Below are 25,357 nucleotides of genomic sequence, written 5' to 3'. Positions count from 1 at the left end.
TTATGTGTTTCTCATATCTGAAATTAACGGTTGTTTGTAATTGCTCAATATTTTGAATTACTGTTAAAAATTAAGATCATTTTTAAACAAGTTAGCTATAGGTTGTTTCGATTGTTTTTTTTTTTTTTTTAATTATTTTTCCTTCTGATTGCTAAAAGTATTGTAAGGAGTTTTCATGCGTATGTAAGGAGTTGAGTCTGCTGGGCTAAGGCCTCCTCTCACATTAAGGGGAGGGTTTGGAACATATTTCACCACGCTGTTCCAATGCGGGTCGGTGGAATGAACATGTGACAGAATTTCAATGAAATTAAACACATGTAGGTTTCCTCGCGATGTTTTCCTTCACCGCTGAGAACGAGATGAATTATAAAAACAAATTAAGCACATATATGTAGTGGTGCTTGCCTGGGTTTGAACTCGCAATCATCGGTTAAAATGAACGTGTTCTAACCACTGTGCCATCTCGGCTCTGTCACGGTGAGGGTTGGACATAATGAAGGACACGTACGTTTTTGATTTTACTTAATGCTATTTTAGTTTTAGAGTTTGCAATATTTGTTTATAATCTTTTGTGTTTCTGGCTGCTAAAAGTATTATATGAGCAGATTGAACTCTAGGAACACAATATAAATTCCAATTCATACGTTATTTGTACGACTAAGTTATTATTTTTGTGAGTTTGATATTTTTTAAAATAAATACACTCACATTCGTTTTATTTTGAAACTTGTACTACTTTGTTAATCAACTTTGTTTTAAATATTTTATCGCAAAAATGTCATATTATTTAAACAGACTAAACTACACACTCTGCTAAAGTAAAGAATAAAAATATCGAGAATATTCTTGGAAATGAGTTTTCAAGGACAATATATTCTCCTCTAACATACCTAATGCACTCGATATTTAATAATCTTAAAAAGATTCTACAGCGACACAAATAAAATACATTTATTAAGATTAAAATGTGTGAGTATTAAAACGAATAAAATTACCTGCGAGGGAGATGTTAATAAAATTTTACCGAATGTATACAAAGTTTACGGAAAATCCTGTCGAATTTCAAACATGTTGAATACGGTACATAAAAAGCGGAGTGTATTGACTATTAATACCTCCCCGACTCCCTCGCGTACATCCCAACGGTGATGGATTTTCGGAAATCCAATTTAAAGTTACTTTTTTTTTAATATGACGAACGTCTTGCTTAAACGTTATTTACTAAAAAGTTCTTATAGGTGGACATCAAACGGTAAAGTAAAAAACAAGGGTACATTTTTAGGACATGTTTTCGAAGTGTAATTTTATCCTAAACTTCTGTCGTCTGTTGAAGTTATAGTACCGAATTTACGAGTCACGTCACAAGCTACAAGTAGTTAGGCGGCAGCGTACTTCTTGGAGCAGCGTATGAACACTTTTCACACTAAACGATTCCTTCTAGTTTTTAGGTTATCCTTAATATATAAATATATGCAGTGTACGTTTATGTATGCAATATAGATATATAGAAGATATAGAATGAGAATATATAGAATGGAAAATTGATATAATAATTATAAATCATTCATTATGACTCGAAGTTTGGGAGTTAAGATGTCTTGTTCCTTGTGCCTTTAGTTACACTGGCTCACTTTGACCCTTTAACCTAACGATACCAAGAGTTGCGCCTCACCCAAGCGCACTTATACAAAACCCCACCACGAATTAAAATCATATATGTAAACGTAAAAACTAAGATTAAAATGAAAGTTTCGGTAAATCACAATAAATATTTCAACAAATTTAATTACAATTCAATCTTTCATTCTGATTGTTATATTTAAATTAAAAACAACAGTTTCAGAATAAAACGTATCCCTATTTACGTAAGTAATAAATATTAATATAAACTGAATCTGTTAAGTCATTTTGACGTTGAACGAAATTCATTTAGTGAAAAAAGCGACTGATATATGCAACGAGAACCGCATATTCGTTTGGTATAAAAATAAATCTATGTCGCATTCCAGGTTACAAAAGAATGTTCGTAAAACAATCACGTACAACCATAGGTCAGTTGTGCCATAAAAGCAGGACAAATCAAAGACTTACTCTGAAATTGCTGGCATGATTTGTACATTCGAATATTTGAACGACGAAAACAATAAAAAAAAAACAAAGCCCGAATTGGTTCTAAATTCAAATTTAAATAATCACTATATAGCTCGCAGAAAACGTGACCCAATAGTGTATTCAATCTCATATTTCTTTACCCGCAAAATATAACGGTAAATTCTTTGAAGCGATAAAGAATACTTTTTCACGAGGTTTATTTTGATTTCAATTGACTCAAACGTTAAAGCTGAACGACGAGCAGAGATAAAAGTTTTATGACGCGCCCTTTTTAATTAATTGAAAGGAGAGAAAATTAAGTACTTACGTTCAGCACGATGATGAAAAAGTCGAGGGTAAACAGGAACGATGTTATTGGGTTGAAGTCGAGCTGAAACAAATGAAAGATATTGAAATTTTGTTTTAAGCTAGCACATCGGGTACGTGTCGATTTTTATCAAAGACTAGCTCTGCCCGCGACCTTTAACAAAAACCAAAAATATTGTGGCCTAAGTTACTTCCTATTATATCAGTTATCTGCCAATGAAAGTCCCGTCAAAATCGGTTCAGCCAAATTTTTCGACAAAAATTGTACAAAATGTAATTTTTTAATTAATAGAATTTTAATAGAAACTTCAATTTTATTGTATCTATAAAATAATGTTCAGATCAGAGTCACTGTAATTTCATTATTGTTTAATTCGTGCTCGACGGCAATGGAGTACCTCAAAGCTTAATAGACACGTCGAATGTAAATATGCCCCAAGTGAGTTTATTAATATTTATACGGGGCACTATTCAAATCAAATCAAATCAAATGAAGCGTTTTTTGAATCGTCGATAATTAAATACCACCTTATTGTTTTTTTTTATGGTATAAGTTGGCGGACGAGCATATAGGCCACCTGATGGTAAGTGGTCACCATCAGCCATAGACAATGAAGCTGTAATAAATATTAACTATTCCTTACATCGTCAATGTGCGACCAACTTTGGGAACTGAGTTGTTATGTCCCTTGTGCCTGTAGTTACACTGGCTCACTCACCCTTCAAACCGAAACACAACAATACTGAGTATTGTTATTTGGCGATATAATAACTAATGAGTAGGTGGTACCTACTAAAACGGGCTTGCACAAAGTAAACTCGAAATCTTCTCTCCATTCGGAATTATAATTGTTTTTTTTTTATTATCGTGGTAATTAATCTGATCTCAGACTATCCATATTACGAAATTAAAGTCGAATTTCAACAATTGGAAACCAATAGAACGTAATAAATACAAATTAAGCACGTTAATTGTCAGTGGTGCCGAATTAATAATTATATAATTAATATTAATTAATTCCGACTCGGAAATCATTAACGTCTGTTAACTAAAAACCATTCTTGTTCAAAAACTTATCTTAACTTCTAAATATATGAAATAACCGACTGTGAATTGTGTTATAATTATATTTCGTGTATTGATCTAAGATTCATAACGTTAGTAAAGTAAAGAAACAGCCTGTACATTTGCCACGTCTGAGATAAGGCCTCCTCATCCATGAAGGAGAGGGTTTGGAACATATTCTACCACGCTGTTCCGATGCGGGTTTGGTGGAATGCACATGTAGAAGAATTTAGATGAAATTAGACACATGCAGGTTTCCTCACGATGTTTTCCTTCACCACCGAGCACGAGATGAATTATAAACACAAATTAAGCACATATATATAGTGGTGCTTGCCTGGATTTGAACCCGCAATCATCGGTTAAGATGCTCGCGTTCTAACCACTGGGCCCCCTCAGCTCATAACGTTATTTTTTTTAATTTTAAAAATGATTATATTCGACCTTTTTGTTAAAATAAAATCAAAAGTCTAGCGAGGCACGACTGGGGCCGTGTGTTTATTTTATTGAATTTTAAGAGACCTGAAGTCACGGTTGTCGTTTTCAAGGTGAGGTGAGTCTTATAAATATTTTTTGGATTCTATAATGGGAACAACAGTTTTTTACTTGTTATTGAAACTTGAATTGTACGTAAATATTTGCTTCGTATCATTTTTTTTTTAATGGAATGGAAGGATTCAACTAATTTCTTACATTTTCAAAGACTATGAATGCTGTTGATCTGTCATCAGGTTATTTTGCATTTTGAACCCATAGAACAATCGGAAGAAGAATCAATTTGCATTTATATTGACCTCGGGTTAGTTAGCCAAATGTCTAGATATAATTCGTCACTATCACATACGCATCCACCAACCAGTATTGGAGCAGCGTGGAATATGCTCCAACCCATCTCCTCAACGGAAGAGGAAGTCTTAGTCCGGCTCTGGGAAATTTACAGGCTGTTACTGGTCTATACTACTGTACCATATCGTATCGTATTCGTTGTATCTTTTTGTGAAGAGTAATTCGTCATTACATATTAATAAGTCATTACATATAAGATAATTCATTTAATATTCTGTTAGCAGTTTTTAAATATTTAATTAAATATTCACACTTTTATATACAGTACGCCATCAATTTTAATAATCTAATTATATATTAATTTTCGGGAAGAGTTGAATAATTAACGGACTTGTCAGAATATAATTTAAATAAATGAGGGTACCTTTTATTCTGTTCTCCCTAATTAAAAAAACTGATTAATACATAAAGCTTATATAGATGCAGCGGGGTCCGTAAAAGGTTTTTGTACATAAGTTGATATATAGGTTGTTTTTTTTTGTTTAGTATAATTTCCGCTTCTAAAATTTTTAAGTCTATGGCCACTACGGCTATATTGATATTTTGTTTTGATACTGAAGATTTAAAAAAAAAAATCTATCATTATCAACACAACTGTGGGAAAGTAAACAAGTCTTTAATGAGGTTTATATATCATTTTTTTTAAATAGCAAAGTCATACTAAAATTAGTTTATCGATATTTCACCTGGCTTTAAAGGAATATAAAAGCTCTATTTCGAGCAAAATTTAGTGCGTTAACACGTAGTGGACGGTCCATAAAAGAGTGGTATCGACAGTAGCCCAAAGGATCGAAATACGAACAGGATTTCGGTACAGCCAGCGAATTTTTGCTGAATGCTTTTGAACTTTGTGAATCTATAACTATCTAGAGCACTAACCACTATTTCTATCAAAGTATATTCAATACTTTTGTAGATTTACAGATAACAGTTACTAAAACGTGTGATTTATTTCTATCACAGTAAGTACGAACATGTGAAAAGTAAATTGCTTATATAGTTATTGTTCTGTCATCCCATTTGCTGTTGAAACACTTGACCCTTGACCCTAGTAACAGGGGGGGGGGGGGAGTGCTTCGTTTTTTGACAAAAAGATCGGAATTGCGATTACGCGGAAATGCTGCTAGCATTCTTGTCATCATTCGTCGAAGTTAATATTTATACAGTTACTATTTTTAGTTCATATTTGTATACATCTAAGGACTTGATGTGAATAATCCTACTAATATTATAAATAATAGGTTGTGAGAATTTATGTATTTATGTTTGATACTCTTTCAAGAAAAAAACTACAGAACGAATTTGGGCGAAGTTAACAGTATTATATGCTAGCCATCAAAATGATATATACGCTAAAATTTATAATTATTTTATTTTATTTGGTCATAATATAACGATACATATCCAGAAGCCGGGGCAGGTCGGCAGTTTTTAAATAATTATTTTATTTGAGCTTGAAAAAATACAAATGTCTACTGTTTTTATATATGTATATGTGTGTACGAATTTGTTTGTATGCGTAAATTTCTACGTCACCCTGACATTGTATAAACCACGCTCTATCTATAAATATATTTTGAAGAATTTCGATATTTGTCCCATGAAATAAAATGTCGATTGAATGGTATTTTTCAGCTCCATATTCGACGATGCTGTCTAAAACTTTTGTGTTAATATTTGGTGTAAAGTTAAAAGGAAAAAATAATACTTTCGATTTTAGTTATGTTAGGTTAAGCTACTATTTTACAAATACAAGGTCAAATTTCTGAAAACGTGATCATATAAAGTAGAATAATAATTGCATTTGCCTCAAACATATTATATCTGATAGAGTTTAAACTTCCTAACGTCTACCCACCCTAATTAAATCGTTCATAGGGAATACTAAACGACGTCTAAATACGTTATTTACTTCACTTGTATGCCGAATCAATATCCGCTTTAATTGTATTAAATAAACCAATGAAATTTGTTGAGAAGATTAATATATTATATTTCTATATTAACCTCCAGAGTTTTGGCAAAGACGGCTAGTTTCAAGATTGCACAAAAGTCGATTACGGAGAAGACACCTCAGTTAATGAAAATTTTGTGACAAAGAACAAAATAACTTCTGGCCCGATCAGAAGTTTAATATAAGCTCGCTACAAGATCAATGGAGCGATTTATAAAGTATCTATACAAAGTTTTTATAGTATATCTCCATCATTCGACGTACAATTGGAATTAATATTTCTAGACGGTTTTGCGCGATATTCAGAATGATATGATTACTTCTCGATTACTGTCTTTTAAAATAGATAGAAATATTACAACCCAATTTCTTTTTTGTATAAAACTGACAGTAGCCCGTGGTTTCGCTCTTATTTTAGGGTGTTTTTTGTAACGTGTTAATCGATAGAGTAGCCTATGTTCTTTCTTGCAGTTCACATTTACTTCATAACATATTCGGTTCAGCGGTTTGATCGTGAATGAGCGACAGATATAAAGACTGATAGACTTTCGCATTTATTAATAGTAATATAAATAGTTAAGCGGATGACGAAGTGAGCCAATGGTAACAATAGTTCAGTATCTCCTATTTACCGAGGGGCAGGTATTAATTATTAAATACGAGTGCAACACTAATGCACCAGAAACTCGAGAACTAAGACTATGTCCCATGTGCCTTTATTTAATCTCACTAACCCTTCAAGTTAGAACATAAGAAGAAACTATTTGATGGATGAATTTGTGATGACTGGATGTTACCTACACCGAGCTTGCATTAACACAACCGCCAACTACGATTTAAATTATAGATATCCAATAACTCAACGCTGCAGAATCCGGGCACTACATCCCACACAAGCATATGTTACTGTGAAGCAAGCTTAGTACTTTAAATTCAATAATTCCTTCCATAAAATATCTGCACACTTGTCAATTAATGAATGCAATATCTTAATTGTCTTTTATAAAATCATACGTTATTTCAATAAGATTATCAAGATGAGAAAAGAGAAAAGAAAAAAAAAAGATTTATATGTCTGTGTTACTTAATTGTTAATTGATGGTAAGTTGATAATGACGGTTCAGAAATGCTGATAAGAAACTGTTCGAAATCTGTTTCATTCATCTATTACAATAATCGAAGTAAAAAAAATACTATGATATATTTCTTCTTGTAAGTATTGATGAATACAAATCATTCAAAATTAAATACATGAATATTTTGTATAGCCGTGTTTCGACTAGCTCAATGAATGACCCGATATAAATACAAGGCATTAGTACCATAATCTTTCAAAGTCAGCAGCGCATTGACGGGTTCAGTAATAAATACTTCTCCCAGTCCGTGTTCAGCAATGGCCAGTACTATAAAGACTTGAAGAAATAAAAAACGTTAAGCGTTCAAGCGTTCGATATTCAAACGGACTACAGAAATTCGTTATTTTTAAAAAAAGAAACTACTAATTTTGTTCGTTGACGGAAATTCCCGGTCATTTCATAATTATTATTTAATTTTATTATAGTCGTACTAACCACTCGCCGTGTGACGTTTTTGAACGAATTACGAGTGTATTCGTCGTGCACTTTGTGCAAAAGAGAACGCAATTTTAACCGCCATTTTAACGCTTTTACCTCTTATGTAAGAATTTCTACCGCTTTTAACGTTTTGTCTAGGATCATATTTTGTTTGATTGAATTGATTGAAGATAATGAAATAAAGAAATAATGAACAAAAATGATATTTTTTTATGGTATAGTTTCTTGGACGACTAAATGTGCCAGCTGATGGTAAGTGGCAAGTAATGGTAGATGGTATGTGGAAAGTTACCATCGCCCATAGACAATGGCACTGTAAGAATTATTGATCATTCCTTTCATTGCCAATACGTCAGCACCCTTGGTAAGTAGTTTACCATGTAGCTACATTGGCTAACTCACCCTTAAAACTGGAGCATAACAACTCTGAGTACTGCTGATTGTCGACTAGTTTGAACACAGCCTTACAATCAAGTAAATATAATATATAATGTAATTCTATTCTTAATCTAAGGAGGTTTTTTAATGGACTTTCCGGTTTCTAATATATTACACAGCATTTTTCGTTTTGTAATATAGTAAAAAAAGCGAGGAACGGGGAAAAATCTCAGCATTCTTTTTACATATAATATTTTATTCAAAATAGAAATATAAACCAATTAAAAGTAAGTCAATTGCAAATAAAAATTGTGTTGTGTTTTTAAAGTATGAATTAATATATTAAAATATATTACTAAGAATAGCTCAGAATATATTCGAAACGACCATAATACTAGAAATGTCTTTGAAGCAAGCTCTTTCAAATCACATCAGTGAGCTTATAATGTGTGTATATTATGACTAGTTGTGAATATAGACACAGATGTCTTCCAGGGAAATCGGATTTTCAAGCTCAAAATCGCTCATAAAAGATCTCCAACAAATCATTAAGAAAATTAAAAGAAATATATTTGAAATTGTTTGGAAATAAATAAAAATCTGGGACGCAAAGAGGGATAAGCTTAGACCTGTGTCACTGTCATCATTTCATCCGAAATATATTTTCTTGACTTTGTTCTTAACCACTGAGAATGAATTGTGAAAACAAAGAAAACATTTGTTGTGTTTGTGACATTAATCCACAATTTTCTAATCTATATTAATAAAACTAGCTTTCGCCCGCGACTTCGTTCGCGTGGACTTCAGGTTCGTCCCGTCTAGTCTAGTAATCGCTTAAAATCACTTCGTAAATAAGTCATTATTTCTCGTACAAAGTAAAGGATAAAAATGGTTATTGTGGGTTATTCCTAAGAGATAAACATATACCATCAGGGACTTTTTTGTAGACCTTTTTAAGTTGTACACTGTATACTGTAGTACATTGTTTTGATCTATCTTGTAGGATTCAGTCAGCGTTTGCAATGTAAGCGCAAAAAATGTGTTTTTTTACGACCCGTAGCCTATGTGTTATTCTGATGTATAAGCTATATTGTGGTAAAGTTTCATTCAAATCCATTCAGTAGTTTTTACGTGACAGAGTAACAAACATCCATACATCCATAGATACAAACTTTCGCCTTTATAATAGTAATAAAATAAATTTGAAAGTAACTCTGTCATTCCATAAATCGCTCAATCAAATCAACCGAATTTGATGAAATTTGGTATGTATATACATGTGCTTAATTGTGTTTATAATTCATCTCGTGCTCGGCGGTGAAGGAAAACATCGTGAGGAAACCTGCATGTGTCTAATTTCATCGAAATTATGCCACATGTGCATTCCACCAACTCATTGGAACAGCGTGGTGGAATACTTTCCTGTCCTTAATGGAAGAGGGGGCCTTATCTCAGCAGTGGGAAATTTACAGGCTGTTACTTTACTTTACTTACTTACTTGGTATGAAGCAAACTTGAACTCTATGAAAGGACATAGGTTACTTTTTTTGCTTAACTCATGATAATCAATACCCTTAAATGCGAGGGAAGCCGCGTGTGACTACTAGTGTATTATAGACGCAGAGAAGCCAGTCAGATGGTATTCTATCTCATGTAGATACGTCAACTTCATTTATCAGAGAGGCCTTTGACGTTTACGTTTGTTACTCACTTACTAATTAAAACTGACTTTTTAAAATGACTTTGGACGTGTGACTGTGTGAGTGTGTATTAATTAAACTGAGTAATAGTGGCGTTATCTTTAGAAACTTCATCTTAACGAGTTAGCTTCAAATTGAAATGAATACTTTGACTAAGGCGAGTCGAAGGCTCCGGAGATTTTACACTTTTGTCGGCTATTAAGAGCTGAACTCAATTTACGCGGTTATTTTAATAGCAGTTTCATAAAATGATCTTCATTATAAACGTTTTACACTGAAGTGTTTAATCAAGGCTAATTAGAAATGTATATTGTATACATAAGTGTGTGTATTGTAAGTCAGATCTCATCGACTGATAATCAAATCAAATCAAATCAAAATATACTTCATTCAAGTAGGCTTTTACAAGCACTTTTAAATCGTCATTTAACTATTTTAAGTGAAGCTACCACCGGTTCGGAAAGTAGGTTCTACTGTTTAATCACGCCGCCCTAGATATGCATTCTTCGTTCATCCATGGGTTCCTCAGGATGTTTAACAGCTGAGCTCGAGAATAATTTAAAACAAAAATTAACCAATTTGTTCAGTAGTACCAGTAGCACTACAAATATGGTCCGCTACATACGACTATACATTTTTCTAAATCAAAATCTATTACTCTCTTCAACAGCTATGTTGATAATGCACCGTCCCGCGTGGATTAGATAAGTCGAATTTATTTCGCCACATAATGGAATGTTTGATTTTTCTGGATTTGGTCTGGTTACATCAAATATTTTCACGCTTCCTTGAACAAATCGATTTTCAGGACGTGTATATGCCAAAAAGTAATGCAATACACAAAGATTAGTTTGATCAATGTTTTGTACTATACAGGTGATGAGTACCTATTATAACTGACGGCCTCCGTAGTATAGTGTGTACAGCGGTCTTCATGGGTACGCTACTCCGAGGTCCCGGGTTAGATTCCCAGCCGGTTCGATGTAGAAAATTCATTAGTTTTCTATGTTGTCTTGGGTCTGAGTGTTTGGTACCGTCGTTACTTCGAATTTTCTATAACACAAGTGCTTCTACTACATACATTGATCACAGTAATGTATGTGATGTTGTCCAATATTTAAATTTATTTACAGTTCGAAACTCAATAAAGCATTTCCTCGTATTTGCCCTAGACTGCGCAAACTGTACATCAATCAGAGTCGCTATTCTGCACACCAAATCATTGGTATAATGAATAGCTTATATGCTTTTGTAGTAGACCCGAATTAGATAGTTGACAGTGTTGATTCCACGTGTTTCGAAAAGCACCTGTTCTCTTTTTTGACATGCCATACTAATACATCGTAAATATAAGAATGAGGAACAAAAAATGGATGCGGCTGTTGTCTTCTTAATTATTATTTTGTTTTATTATTTGGTGGCCAGGGTTCTCCTAAATAAAATTATTCAGTTAACGATTCGTGTGCCGTGTAAGTTTTTGGAGTGTGAGGCCGAGATGGCCCAGTGGTAAGAGCGGTTCAAACCCCGGCACCACTGAATATTCATGTGCTTAATTTGTCTTTATAATTCATCTCGTGCTCGGTGGTGAAAGAAAACATGTGGAAACCTGCATGTGTCAATTTTAATAGAAATTCTGCCACATGTCTATTCTACCAACCCGAATTAGAACAGCGTGGGGGAATATGATATCTTCTCCTCAAAGGGAGAGGAACCTTAGCCCAGCAGCGGGAAATTTACAGGCTGTTGGTGGTGGTGTAAGTTTTTCGAAATTATAACAATTACAATTTTAATAGATTGGTAACAGTCCAACTTTCACGCACAAAACAACGATACCTAAAAACATTTGCCATGATTCAACGTTTAGTATTAATACCTAAATATCAAAATTATTTCTAGTTATCAGTCATCCCTCATACATTATGCGCGATCACGATTCTGTTACCAATCGCTGGCCGAGCAACGACTTATGGATGATTAATGAACATCTTAATGCTGTACTGAATGCAATCATTCGTGAAATTGACTTTAGCGTACATTCATGTACATGTATATATGTATGTGTGTGTGGCCGAACGCGTCAATGTATTAGTATTTACATCTGTGCTAGACATTAATTGTATTAACGACCTCAAATTATAAAACATGTTTATATATAAAATGAATAATTAGGTTTCACATAATACCTATATACCTACCTGAATATCATTCTTTATTTTCTAACAGATAAAGTATAAGATTATAGTTTTCTATTTGTCATTTGTTCTACCTCGAAATTTTATAAATCCAATTAATTTTATATACCGTTGAATGTATTATGTACGATATTATAATTAAATAAAAAATAACATTTATGTGTCGAAAACGTTCAAACTTTATTATCTTGACCAACATTTGTTTTACACCAAACATTTAAATGAAACTCATATGAAATTTGTGTCGGTATATAAATATAATTATATTTTACTATGTTGATATTTGATAAAAGATATATAGCAGTTCTATTTGATCGTTTGAACGGTCAGAGATGTCTAAGTGGTATCTTTACTTGAAAATGCTTGAAGAGGTTGATTTTTTATATTAATAATTACGCAATTTGGACAAAGGTAGTAGTGACTATGTATGTACATAATCGAAAAAAAATAAGGTATGGAGACTAAAAATAGTTGAGATGGCCCAGTGGTTAGAACGCGTGCATCTTGCAGACAAGCACTGCTGATTCATGTGCTTAATTTGTCTTTATAATTCATCTCATGCTCAGCAGTGAAGGAAAACATCATGAGGAAACCTGCGTGTGACAAATTTCATAGAAATTCTGCCACATGTGTATTCCACCAAACCGCAATGGAACAGCGTGGTGGAATATGTTCTAAACTTTCTCCTCAAAGGGAGAGGAAGCCTTTAGCCCAGCAGTGGGAATTCACAGGCTGTTGTTGTTGTTTGTTTGTTGTATGGAGACTAAATGAATGTACCATTTGACGGGTATTTTATGTCTACAAATTTTCAATATCGATTCGACCACTTACCGAAAAGTAGCCAAAGACAGTACGTTGGTGATATGTTGCGCAAATGATACATCGAAGCATTGACCGTTCCGCATCCTGAAGTAACCACGCCTGTCTAAAGATGTCGGGTTTCATCTGAAACCGGTAAACTGCCGATGAACCATCTTATATCACATTCAAGGAACGTTAGGGAAACGTCAATTATAGGGCGCTTATACACGCGAAGACATGAACATATTCGAACTATAATATGCCATAATAAACGTCCAAAAATATCGTAATAATTATACTATTTTTAGCTCCATAACATTATCCGCCGTTTTTATAAATCTAATATAATTTATGATATATTTTACTTGGGCTAATTTCAGAAATTTTATGACATGTCAAATTAACGCCTGATAAACAAGGCGATTCACAACGTCTGTCTACTGGAAAGTTTTCGTGCCATGACGCCGTCCTATGGCAGAACATATTCATCTTAACGACTTTTCCCTTCTATGTAGTAATTTCAGAGAGGAGATGGCCCAGTGGTTAGAATGAATGTATCTAACCGATGATTGTGGGTTCCTAGTCTAGTTCCAAGCACCGCTCAATATTCATGTGCTTAATTTGTATTTATAATGCATCACGTGTTCGGCGTTGAAGAAAAACATCGTGACGAAACCTACATGTGTTTATTTTCATCGAAAATTTTCCAATTTTGGTGGGAAACAGTGGAAAATTTCCAGGCTGTTAATGTAATGTAGTAATTTCTATTCGAAAAAGTATGTGGCCTCACTTATAATGAAAGTATATGTAGAGATATTCGTCATGGAATAGCTTCCCACAAAAATAAAAACAGCATACCAAGATTTTGATATTTCTTAGAATTTTAAGACTATCATAGCTGAAGATAGATTTAAATTTCTTCATTTGCCCTCAGTTTTCAACTTAATATAAGGAAGTAAATAGTTCTCCCATTTATCAGGCAGCACTCCGTGAAGTAAAATTCTTTCTTTACATATTCATTGTGCTGCTAACCAAGGGACCTAATAGTTTATATCCCTTTGTTCATGAAATTACATTCTCTAACCCTTTATACTTAAATACAACATTACAATGTCGATGTTTGGGCCGTGTAATGATTGCGGAGTGGGTTTAATAATATTTATCCTAACAACGATATAACCTATACGAAAGAGGTTATATCATAATAAAATAACTGATGGTGATTAATCCTGAATTGTGCACTACGAGTCACGTGTTGAATAGAAACAAAAATGTGTGATCTAATATCGAATTTATAACAACAACAACAGCAGCCTGTCAATTTACCACAGCTGGGTTAAGGCCTCCTCTCCTTCTAGGTGAAGGTTTGGAACATATTCCACCACGCTGTTTCAAGGGTTTGTGGATACACATGTGGCAGCATTTCTATGAATTTAGACACATGCAGGTTTCTTCACGATATTTTCCTTCACCGCCGAGCACGAGATGAATTATAAACACAAATTAAGCACATGAATATTCAGTAGTGCTTGCCTGGGTTTGAACGCGCAATCGTCGTTTAAGATGCACGCGTTCTAACCACTGGGTCATCTCGGCTGTCGGAAGTTTATAAGTAGCATTTAACTACACTTAGTTATATTGATCAAACCAGGTCTGCTGTTTTTTTACGATGATGCTTATGTAACTGATCCTGAAATACAACTTAGACTTTAAGATTCTATAAGGTTAATAATTAATTATGCAAATAATATGCAATTTAATTTAATGCAAATCAAGCTTAAATTTATCATCAGTGAAAGAAGAAGAAGAAGTTTAATGAATTATACGTTAGTTAGATTTTATTAATATTTTGATGATTATTATCTTCGGTATTATGTTTAGAATCAAATTTCTGATGACGATTTTAAACTACTTGTAAAATTAATTGAATATTTTTTGTTTTAATTTGAAAAACCATTTTATTGAACAAATCTTATTCGTCGATCAATTATCAATCAAAACTTCTGGAATAGATTGACACTTACATTTGTGTGTAGCGGATTCAACCCTTTTCAATCACTCGTGAAATTGACCTATTACAAACATATGATGCTGGGCCCTTGTCTTTGTGTTCGGACTTGAGTCAGACAAAGGGGTCCCTTTAACTATTTCCTATTAGGAAATGTAATTACATACGCACGCACACAAACGCACATATACGAACACACACGTGTGTCTTTATACTATTCACGCTCATTATTTTTGTTACAATAGAAAGTATTACTAAACTTTTTACGTTGTAAGTAACAGTCTGTAAATGTCTTACTACTTATTTCCAGGTGAGGAGGTTTGAAACTTACTTCGACACGCTGCTTCAGCATAGGGTAGTGGATACACATGAGAGAGAGTTTAGTCAAAATTAGACAATAAACATGCAGGCTTCCTCACAATAAATTCCTACACCGACCAGCACGATGTCAAATTTATATGTCTAGGTTTGAACCAACAATTATCAGTTAAGATACATGAATTGTAACCACTATGCTTCTTGGCTCTTTTGCTTTTCTTTTCACCCATTTAATTACATTTACTGTACAGTTTTAAAAAAGTTATTCCTTTTACTTGATGGTAGAGTTTTGTACAAGCGCGTCTGAGGAGGTACCACCAACATCATATATTCTATCAGTACTGTTGTGTTCTGGTTTGAAGGGAGAGTAAGTCAGTGTAACTATAGGTACCAATTTCTATGAGTAATATATACCATCACATGTTCTATATTCCCGCCAATAAACTTATGTTATAGAAATAAAAAAGATAATAACCCGTTTAACCTTTGTATATTGTTAATATACATATATATTTATTCGTAAAGGGTCTCCGCTTTACCAGATAAAGTTTTAATTACATTCTAAATGAACTTACCAGACTCATTTACTTCAAAACGAGTACTCGTTTGTCATATAAATTTCGAAATATATTTCGTCATATTAATAAAAGTGAGCAGTTAAGTTCAATGTAAGAGAATAAAAACGGTTTTCAGTTCGATATTTAAAAAAAACTAGCATTCTAATTTATGTATTGTATTTTTAAATGGAACTGGTCATCTGTATATTTATCCAAATAATCGTTATTTACATCGATAGATGTTTAAATGCTCGCTTGACATATAAAATTAACACGTCATATTAACTTAAATGTAAAAAAAATTAAAACGCTACGATATTTAAAATAGGAACATTCGAATTGATTCTATTTTTAAATGGAAATAGTAATCCTCGAATATTTATCCTAATACAGTTTTTGTGAACTTTGAAAACGTAATTAACAAGCTAATAATGGGTTCTGAATTGCGTCTTCTAGAGAAGTAATCACTTTGAGTGTAAAAACGGGACATATAGACACATAAGAATAATAGAATTAGAATATATAGATTATATGTGATAGCCTTCATAGAAGATATTTTTACTGGAAGTTTCTTTTCTTCATTAAACTAGTACTCAAAGAGAAGACAATCTATCATCACCAACTATGTACTTAAGACATGTAAAAACTCAACCTTAACTCTAAAATGTAACTTACAAATATTTCCAACGTTTGGATTCCATTCGATAATTTTTAAAATATAATAGTTATAAATTTTAGTAGTATTTCTCGAAAGCTTTATACTTATTATATAAAATTGACTTAAGTGCATTACAAGGCACATAAATACACACACAATACCAGCTTCCAGAGCACGAATTCTTCTGTCAAAACATTCTCAGTGAGACTGAGACTCAGAGTCAGAATATAAAATTTAATTGACTCCAGAAACTCGGATTTATGACCTTATATCTATCGAACAGACTACCGAGAATGGTTTAGTGAGTACAAAAATCAAAATAAACTTTATTCAAGTAGGCTTTTACAAGCACTTTTGAATCGTAATTTTACAATTCTACTCAGTAGTTACTCTTTTTTAACATTCAAAAAACTACAAAGTCAAGTTAGTTAAATATAATTATTTAAATTAATATATCCTGCTCGGAAGTCTATGCTTTTTATCATCTATAAAATGTTGTATCGAATAATAGGCCTTTTTTACAAATATGAAAACAAATGATTCGACTTATAGTCTCATATGAATTCTAAATTATCATATAAAATGCGTATATAAGTATGGATACTTTGATTTGGTTACATAATTATAACATCATGTACAATTTCAACTTTCTAATTAGTCCAATAAATTCTATCTACTTTACTTAATGGTACCAAAACATAAATACAACTGATATACAAAACTTAACTGGGGAAAGTTGAAAAACACTTCACAAAGTTAGAGTAATTTAAACTTCAAAACTACATCAAAATCTTAATTAAGCGAAACGAACATTTTATTACTTAATATACAGCAATTTATAATAATATACATTTTATTTAAGCCAGAAAGTAATCGAATGATTTTTTTTTCTAAATTTTCCCAAACAAAAAATAAAAGAAAACAATTTTCCAAATGGCTTAATAAGATTCCAAAATTAATATAAAAAATATACAGTCAAACGATTGTTGGTTGAAATTCGCCAATGTTTTATACAAACGACCGCCCCGGCACCTCACGGGTACAATACGCATACTAAATATACTACAGAATTAGTTTATTTACGACATCACATTATAAACTTCTAAATTTTTCAGTGTTCCTTCACTATATTGTCCAAGTATACAAAAAACTTCCTCTCGAATCACCCTATCTATTAAAAAAATCGCATCAAAATCCGTTGCGTTTTAAATGTTTAAGCATACAAAAGGACATAGGGTCAGAGAAAGCGACTTTGTTTTATACTATGTAGTTATTGTATAAAACATTTGACATTTCAACTAATCCTCTGATGTGGCATTAGTAATCCATTGTGATTTTGGAGTTCGATGTTGGTCTCAAAACTCCTTCTCAGCTCTTGTACAACTTTTCGTACTGTGTAATGTGTACTGTCGTACTTGTAAAATTGAAATGTATTACACTTCAGGGGATCATAAATCGATTTCGTCTTTTATATTTAAAGGAAAAAATAACGGTACCTCACGAAACTTAATATTCTATAACGTAACACACCGTTTCAGCATCTTTATATGAGGTAGGAAAATTATGAAAATACTATTTTCTGATCGCAACTCCGTTCGCGTTTAATGGGTGGGTGGGACCAAGTGAGTACCTATGGTCGTTCTTTATACAAATAACAAATAAAAATACTTGTCAAATTTCATTTTCAATACTTATAAGGATTACAATTTTGCTTATTTATACAATATTCCTGAGTTTTTATATATCGCCAAAAAATAATTGTAGAAGGACTAATCTACAGCTTTTGCGGGTTCACATCTATGAGCTGAGATAGCCCAGGGGTTAGAATTCGTGCATCTTAAAAGATGATTTCGGGTTCAAACCACGGTTTATATGTGTATTTAGTGATTAATTTGTGTTTATAATTTATTTCGTGCTCGACGGTGAAGGAAAACATCGTGAGGAAAAGTGCATGTGTCAAATTTTATCGAAATTCAGCCACATGTGTATATACCAACCCGCTTCGGAAGAGCGTGATGGAATATTTACAGTCTGTTACTGTTATCCATGAATCGAATTATGTCTTAATTTAATATAAAAGGTAAAAATAAACTAAGTTTGTGAAGAAAAAAATAAGCAGTTACATTATAATCTAAAGGTAAATAAGACATACCTAATCTAATAAAAATTAAAAAAGAAACTACAGTCTTAGATTATCTCGTGTTTTGAAGTAGATATTTGTCGATTTTTATTTATAACTAGCTTTTAACCGATCGCTTCGCTGGACAAAAATGGGGAAAGAATCGACGGGATTCAAAAAATTAATAGCCTGTCATAACCATCTACGGAATATTCCGTCGATTGGTTAATATACATACGATACGTTGAGTAGTTTTCAAGTGCCTGACGCACAAAGAGAAATAAGAAAATAAAAGTTCGGTCCTGCAGATCATTCTTCGAATCTTTATTAACATTTTTAAAATCACCCACTCAGAGTTAAACAGGTTAAAAATGTATTTGAAAACGTGCGTCCGTATTGTATTCACGTCAAACACAAAAATTCCAAACATTAAAAGAAAACAAAAATGAAATTAAATTATTTAAATTGCAGTTATGGTCATTCATTGTGTAGCATGCGTTGTAAATGGCAAAGGTAATGATAATAATAAAACTGCGATAAAACCAGAGCATTTAAAATTAAAGCTAAATCACTTGTGTTTCGAAAATTAGAAGTAACGACGGCACAACAAACACCCGGACCTAGAAAGAAAACTAATGATTTTTTTCTACATCGACTCGGCCGAGAATCGAAACTGGGACGTCGGAGTGGCGTACCCATGTAAACCACACACACTACTCGACCACGGAGGTCGTCATATTTTCAACCGACTTCAAAAAGGAGGAGGTTATCAATTCGTCTGTAACTTTTTTTTTTATTTATTTATTTTTTTTTTTTTTTGTTACTTCATAACTTTTCACTGGGTGGACCGATTTTGATAATTTTTTTTTTGTTTGCAAGGTAGTGCTTCCCGTGGTCCCGTGGGGAGGTAATTTTTTTTCCGACGATGGTATCCATATGAAAACGACATAAGTCGTAATTTTGCATTATGTATATGCGCGACAAATAGGTGAATAACTGAAAATCACGTTAATCAATTTTGATAATTCTTTTTTTATTATAAAATATATACTTCAAGGGTAATTTGGTGAAAGTTTGGTAAGGTTCTGAGCATAGGATCCATGACAAATTAAGGGAACGGGAGGAAACGGAACAATTCTATGGAGCACGTTAGCAATACTCGGTCGAATCTTTTATTTATGGGTTACTTGGATATTTGAATCACCTTCCGGAACGTGGTTATATTTATGTTATTGTCATAATCGAAAATTATAATCAACTAGCGACCCGCCCCGACTTCTCACGTGTGCAATACTGATACTAAATATACTAAAGAATTTGTTTATTTACGACATCACATTGCAAACTTCTAAAATTGTCAGTGTTTCTTTACTATATTGTTCATTTATTACATACACAAACCTTCCCCTTGAATTATACTATCTATTTAAAAAAACCGCATCAAAATCCGTTGCGTAGTTTTAAAGATACAGGGACAGTGAAAGCGACTTTGTTTTATACTATGTATTGACGGAACTCCTAAACGGCTTACAGTTAGGGTGCGATTTGGGGCAGAATTTCTTACTGTCTTTAATCAAATTTTGAGTATATGATGTGATGTCATATGATGTACGACATAGCATACGAATAGCTCTTTTACAAAGTTTTTTTACTGAGGTCGATTACAGCTCTTTCGAGGGTGGTACCTTGTAGTTCATGCCGCATGACGTATTAAAGCCGCATTTTCGAAAGTCTATTTTTGCTTTATTCGAAAGTTTCTTTTGAAATTGTCCCCGAAGTAGTTTCTGATTCATATAAACGGCACGCTTAATCCATCCATGTTAGGAAAAAAATGTTAGTCTACATCAGCTTCACTTAAAATCAAAAAATAAATAAAAATTTAACAAAAAGAAAAACCGACTTCAAACAGAACACTATTTTAAAACAAATAAAAATGCACTAAAAAGTAATAAAAATAATTGCATATTTAGAATATTTTTGAGAGTCCTCCTAGGTAAAATGAAATGAAAATATTAGACTACTTAAAAGTCGATTTACGATTATATAATGTAGTTATAATTATTGCTATATTTGGAGTCGGTGTCAGCCACGGGCACTTATTTTTATTACTTTTTAGTGCATTTTTATTTGTTTTAAAATAGTGTTCTGTTTGAAGTCGGTTTTTCTTTTTGTTAAAATTTTATTTATTCTGTTTCATTACGAATGTTGATAAAATCATTAACATTTTTAAAACTATTTAGTAGTTTAATTAAATTTCTAGTAGCCTACTATGTTAACTATTACTAAAGTTATTGATTGCGGGATATTATTTTTAAAACGGTTTAAAATCACTTTATTTCTCAAGATTACAATCACTTCGAGGAGAAATAAATAAACTTAACAAATTAGTTACAATTAATATACAGAGTGCGCAAATAAATAGACGGTATTACAAAAAAACTTGATTAACAAAAACATTTGTGAATATGTAGGTACATTTCAATAATTGTCTTGTTATTGAGAATAGCATAAAGGCCGGTTTACATGTCGTTAGATTTTTTTTTTAAAAACATTATTTTTGAAATATGATTATTTAATCATCATTACCTTTGAAAATGTGATCTTTAAGTAATTTTTTATAAATATATATTGTTATTGCGTTTTTTATATAATTTGGCAATGAATTATAAATTCGTGCTCCTTGGTACAAAATACATTTTTTTCCGTAATTAGTTTTAGGTTTATATACTTGAATGTTATGTGCCCGTCGTGAGCTTCGTGTTTGTGTCTGTATGTTTTTTGTTAATTTAATTTGTGTGTGAATGTTATTGTTTAGAATTTTTCTTATCAACATAGCTGTATTGTATTTGTAAATTTGTGTAATATTAAATAATTTAGTGTCATCGTAAATTTTATGGGTTGGTGTTAGATGTTTGTATCTAAAAAGAGCTTTAATTAATTTATTTTGTGTTCTTTGTAACCTATCGAGGTGGGTTTTTGCAGCTGCTCCCCATATCTCAATAAAATAGTCAATATGAGGTTTTACCAGAGAGTTGTATACGGTATAGCGTACTTTTAAAGGAAGGCAATTCGATATATTTCGTAAAGCACCAGTGAGAGTGTTTATTTTGGATCGTAAGCTTTCTATGTGTGGTTTCCACTGAAGTTTGCTGTCTAGTGTGAGTCCAAGATACTTCTCCTTGTTTACTTTGGCCAGAATAATTCCATTAATAGTTAGTGGTGCATGATCGTGAATTTTTTTGTTTTTGGCCGAAAAGATTATGTAATTTGTTTTTGCTGCATTAACAGTTAATAAATTTTGTAAAAACCATTTTTCTAATATATTAAGATCATCCTGTGCGTCCTGTATTATAGTTTCAATATTATGACCAAAGTAAAAAAGACAAGTATCGTCAGCATATAAAGAAATGTGCCCTTTTATACCTATTTTGTGTATATTATTTATATAAATCAGAAAAAGTAGTGGTCCCAGTATGGATCCCTGAGGGACACCACATTTAATTGGCTTGGGCGTACTAGTGTGATCGCCTATTTTGACCACCTGATAACGATCTCTTAGGTAAGACTCAAAGATGTTGTATGCCTTTTCAGTAATTCCAATTGATGCTAATTTACGAAGAAGTAAATGATGGCTAACAGTGTCAAATGCTTTCTTTAAGTCTATAAACACGCCTAGGGCTATATGTTTTTGGTCTATATTGATTTTGATTCTGGTTGTAAGGTCTACTGCAGCTGCTAGGGTGTTAGATTTTTTCCTAAATCCATATTGTTGGTCAAATAAAAAATTAAAAGAATTGAGGTACTGTAATAACCTATTATGTAGTATCCTTTCAAATATTTTTGACATTACGGGGAGAACCGAGATTGGTCTATAATTACCTGCATCATCTTTAGATCCCGATTTGTAAATTGGGGTTATCTTTGCTATCTTAAGTACGTCTGGAAATATTCCCTCATTAAGACACTTATTAATGCACTTAGTTAGAGTAGAAGATATTATTATTTTACATGACTTAATGACCTTTGCGCTGATACCATCTATTCCTATGCTAGTATTTGTCTTAAGACAATCAATTATTTTTTCTACTTCAGTGACAGTGGTAGGTGTTATTTTAGCTAGTTTATGTGTACAGGTAGTGTTTTCGGTAATATGGTGGTGATGATATATAGCTGGTATTTGGTTTGCTAGTAAAATACCAATACTAGAAAAGAAATCATTGAATGTTTCACATATATCCTCTAAATTAGTAACAAATCCTGAATCAGTTTTCAATTTAGAAGGAGCACAAACTTCTTTAAGTTTATTATTTGTTAATCTGTTTATTAACTGCCACATTTTCAAAGGCTTACCCTCACATTCTTTGAATGATTTATTATAATAGTTACTCTTTGTTTCTTGAATCAACTCAAAAACGTCCTGCCTTTCTCTCTTAAACTTCGCTATTATGTCCGTATCATGCGGATTACCTTTATATTCCTTCCATAGTTCATTTCTTCTATTTATTTTGTTAATGATATCGTTTTTAATCCATTCGGACCTGGGGGGATTTAAAATTTTAGTTTTCTTCATCTTGTTTTCATTGAGAGCCAGTATTATTCTTTGGTGTAATTTAATGTAGTCTACATCACTATCTGTCCAATCTAGGGCTTCTAAAGTTTTATATAGTTTGTTATAATTTACAGCTTTGTATTGTATCTTTTTTGTTGGTTCAGGTTTATATTGCATTACCTCAAGGAAAATCTGCTTATGATCAGACATGATGGAATCAATTATGGTTAAGTGAAAATTATGTTTCTTTAAACTGGTTACAACATGATCCAATATTGTTTTAGTTGTAGGTGTTTCTCGCGTACAATGCTTTGCATCTATTTTATTTAATATGCTATATCCATTTTCTAAAGTTTCTTTATATGCCAATGTATTATGATCTTTATTAAGTAAATTGAAATTAAAGTCACCAAAGAGGATAGTTCTTTTCCGTTTTTGTAGTTCTTCTGAAAAGGTTTCGAGGAAATTTGCGGTATTTGTTCTTTCTGGTTTGTAAATGACCCCAATATCTAACGAAAATTTCTTTAGGTGAACCCAAAGGTAATGATTATCATTCTCACATTTGGCGCTTATGAAATCATGCCTTAGGTTCATATGAATGAAGATAGATACTCTGCTATGTGTTCTGTAGTTATAGTGATGTACATAATTAGGTATTTGTAATGATTTTGCTTCAGTTTCAGATTTAATCCAAGTTTCCACCAGTACAACCACATTAATATTTTTTATTGTTTCCCTAATACACCGGAGTTCATCTATTTTGCCAGGTTTTACTAAGCTTCGGATATTCGCATATAAAAATTTTAATGACGACGTACATTTACTAAGGTTGTTATATTTATTTGTAATTTCATATGTTATTTTATCACGTGCTGCATTATGTGTATGTTGGGTTACTGTGTTTAGTTTTTTGTTTGCTGTTTTATTATTCTAGGAGTGTTATTTATATATTTTATTGTCAGGTCTTTCTCGCCATTTTGAGTACGTTGCTGTAGTTCTTCTACCAGTTTTTTCATATATTGTTGTTGGTGCACAGTTTGATCATGATATATCTTAATAGGTTCTTTAATTATAGACTTATTACGTAGAATTTTTCTTGCTGCTTCTTGCGATATAAGATAGACTTGGATTGGTCGATTTCTATTCGGTTTATATTGCCCTACTCGATGGATCTTGATTGGTTCTGGACAGTCGGGAAAATTCAATTTTATCAGTTTGTTGACCTCTTATATTTATGTAAATGAAGCTCTTTTACTCTTCATTTAATTTAATAAATAATTACACTTGCTCATTACTTACTATAATTATTATCTATGGTGGCAGCACCTTTTACTCTGTATTTATTATATAATTTAATCTGTAGAAAAAGGCTCTCTGGTTTATTGTACATTATAGTTAGAAGTTAAGATTTTTGAAAAGGAATAGGTAACGATTGTAAAATTGAAATTGAAGCAATAGCTTTTAATGTTGTTTCTTTTTTACAGGTTAGTAAATAATATAATGTTAATTTGTACTAGGTATATAAGTAGTCGTAAATAGTATTTGCAAATATAATATTCATTGTATCAAACTTTAAAAAAAATAAATATCTTTTTTACAGAGCAACAACTAAGTTTTTGTTTCAATAAACAACATATTACAAAACAACATTAATTATAGCTGTTGGAAACAATGGAAAAGTTGAAATTTGAATTTGTTGTGAAACCGAGTGAAGACCCGAAGACTAATGTAATATGCATAACCTCAATTATGAATGCCGATAAAAATCTGTTTTTAATCCCGGAACAATTACAACCGGTAAAACTGCATAATGAGTTGTCAAAAACTCAAATTTATCAAAAAGTAAAAGCAACCTTACAAAGAAGGCACGAGAAAAGACAAGTATGGATTTCATTAACACCAGAATTAGAAAGAAAGAAGAAGAAAGAAAAAACATTTATTGACATACACACATATAAAGAAAAAATTGATTAAAAAAAAAACAAAAACAAAGAAAGATATAATAATAACGAATAAAAAAAAAATATATATATATAATGAATGTAAAACTTGTGTGCAGTCAAAAGGAGACAGCTCAGGCTATGAGGGATTTTTATCCCTCTGCTGATTTTCAGCTGTCTCCCTTGTAGCCACGCAATGACAGTATCAACTTAAACGCGCGGGGCGGGGGGTGCGCGGCCGCAACGTGGACGTGGTCCGTGGACATAACGGAACACCGT

General features: G+C 32.3%; 1 protein-coding gene across 2 annotated transcripts in view; it reads right to left on the bottom strand.

Moving 5' to 3' along the window:
• The window catches only part of LOC124542927, a 232,060-nt gene that overhangs the window by 81,680 nt on the left and 125,023 nt on the right, over window positions 1-25,357 (bottom strand). The window contains exons 6-7 of one of the 2 annotated variants that reach the window (XM_047120870.1): window positions 12,960-13,073; window positions 2,420-2,482 (exon numbers count right to left, since the gene is read on the bottom strand). In XM_047120870.1, the coding sequence (XP_046976826.1) occupies window positions 2,420-2,482; window positions 12,960-13,073 (177 nt within the window). The remainder of the gene's footprint in view (window positions 1-2,419; window positions 2,483-12,959; window positions 13,074-25,357) is intronic. The other variant, XM_047120871.1, reaches the window with a different exon arrangement.

Source organism: Vanessa cardui, chromosome Z (genome assembly GCF_905220365.1).
Source record: "Vanessa cardui chromosome Z, ilVanCard2.1, whole genome shotgun sequence".
Taxonomy (NCBI): Eukaryota; Metazoa; Arthropoda; class Insecta; order Lepidoptera; family Nymphalidae; genus Vanessa; species Vanessa cardui.
Note: the sequence above shows the minus strand (reverse complement) of the source record. Positions and strands in the feature narration are given on the sequence as shown.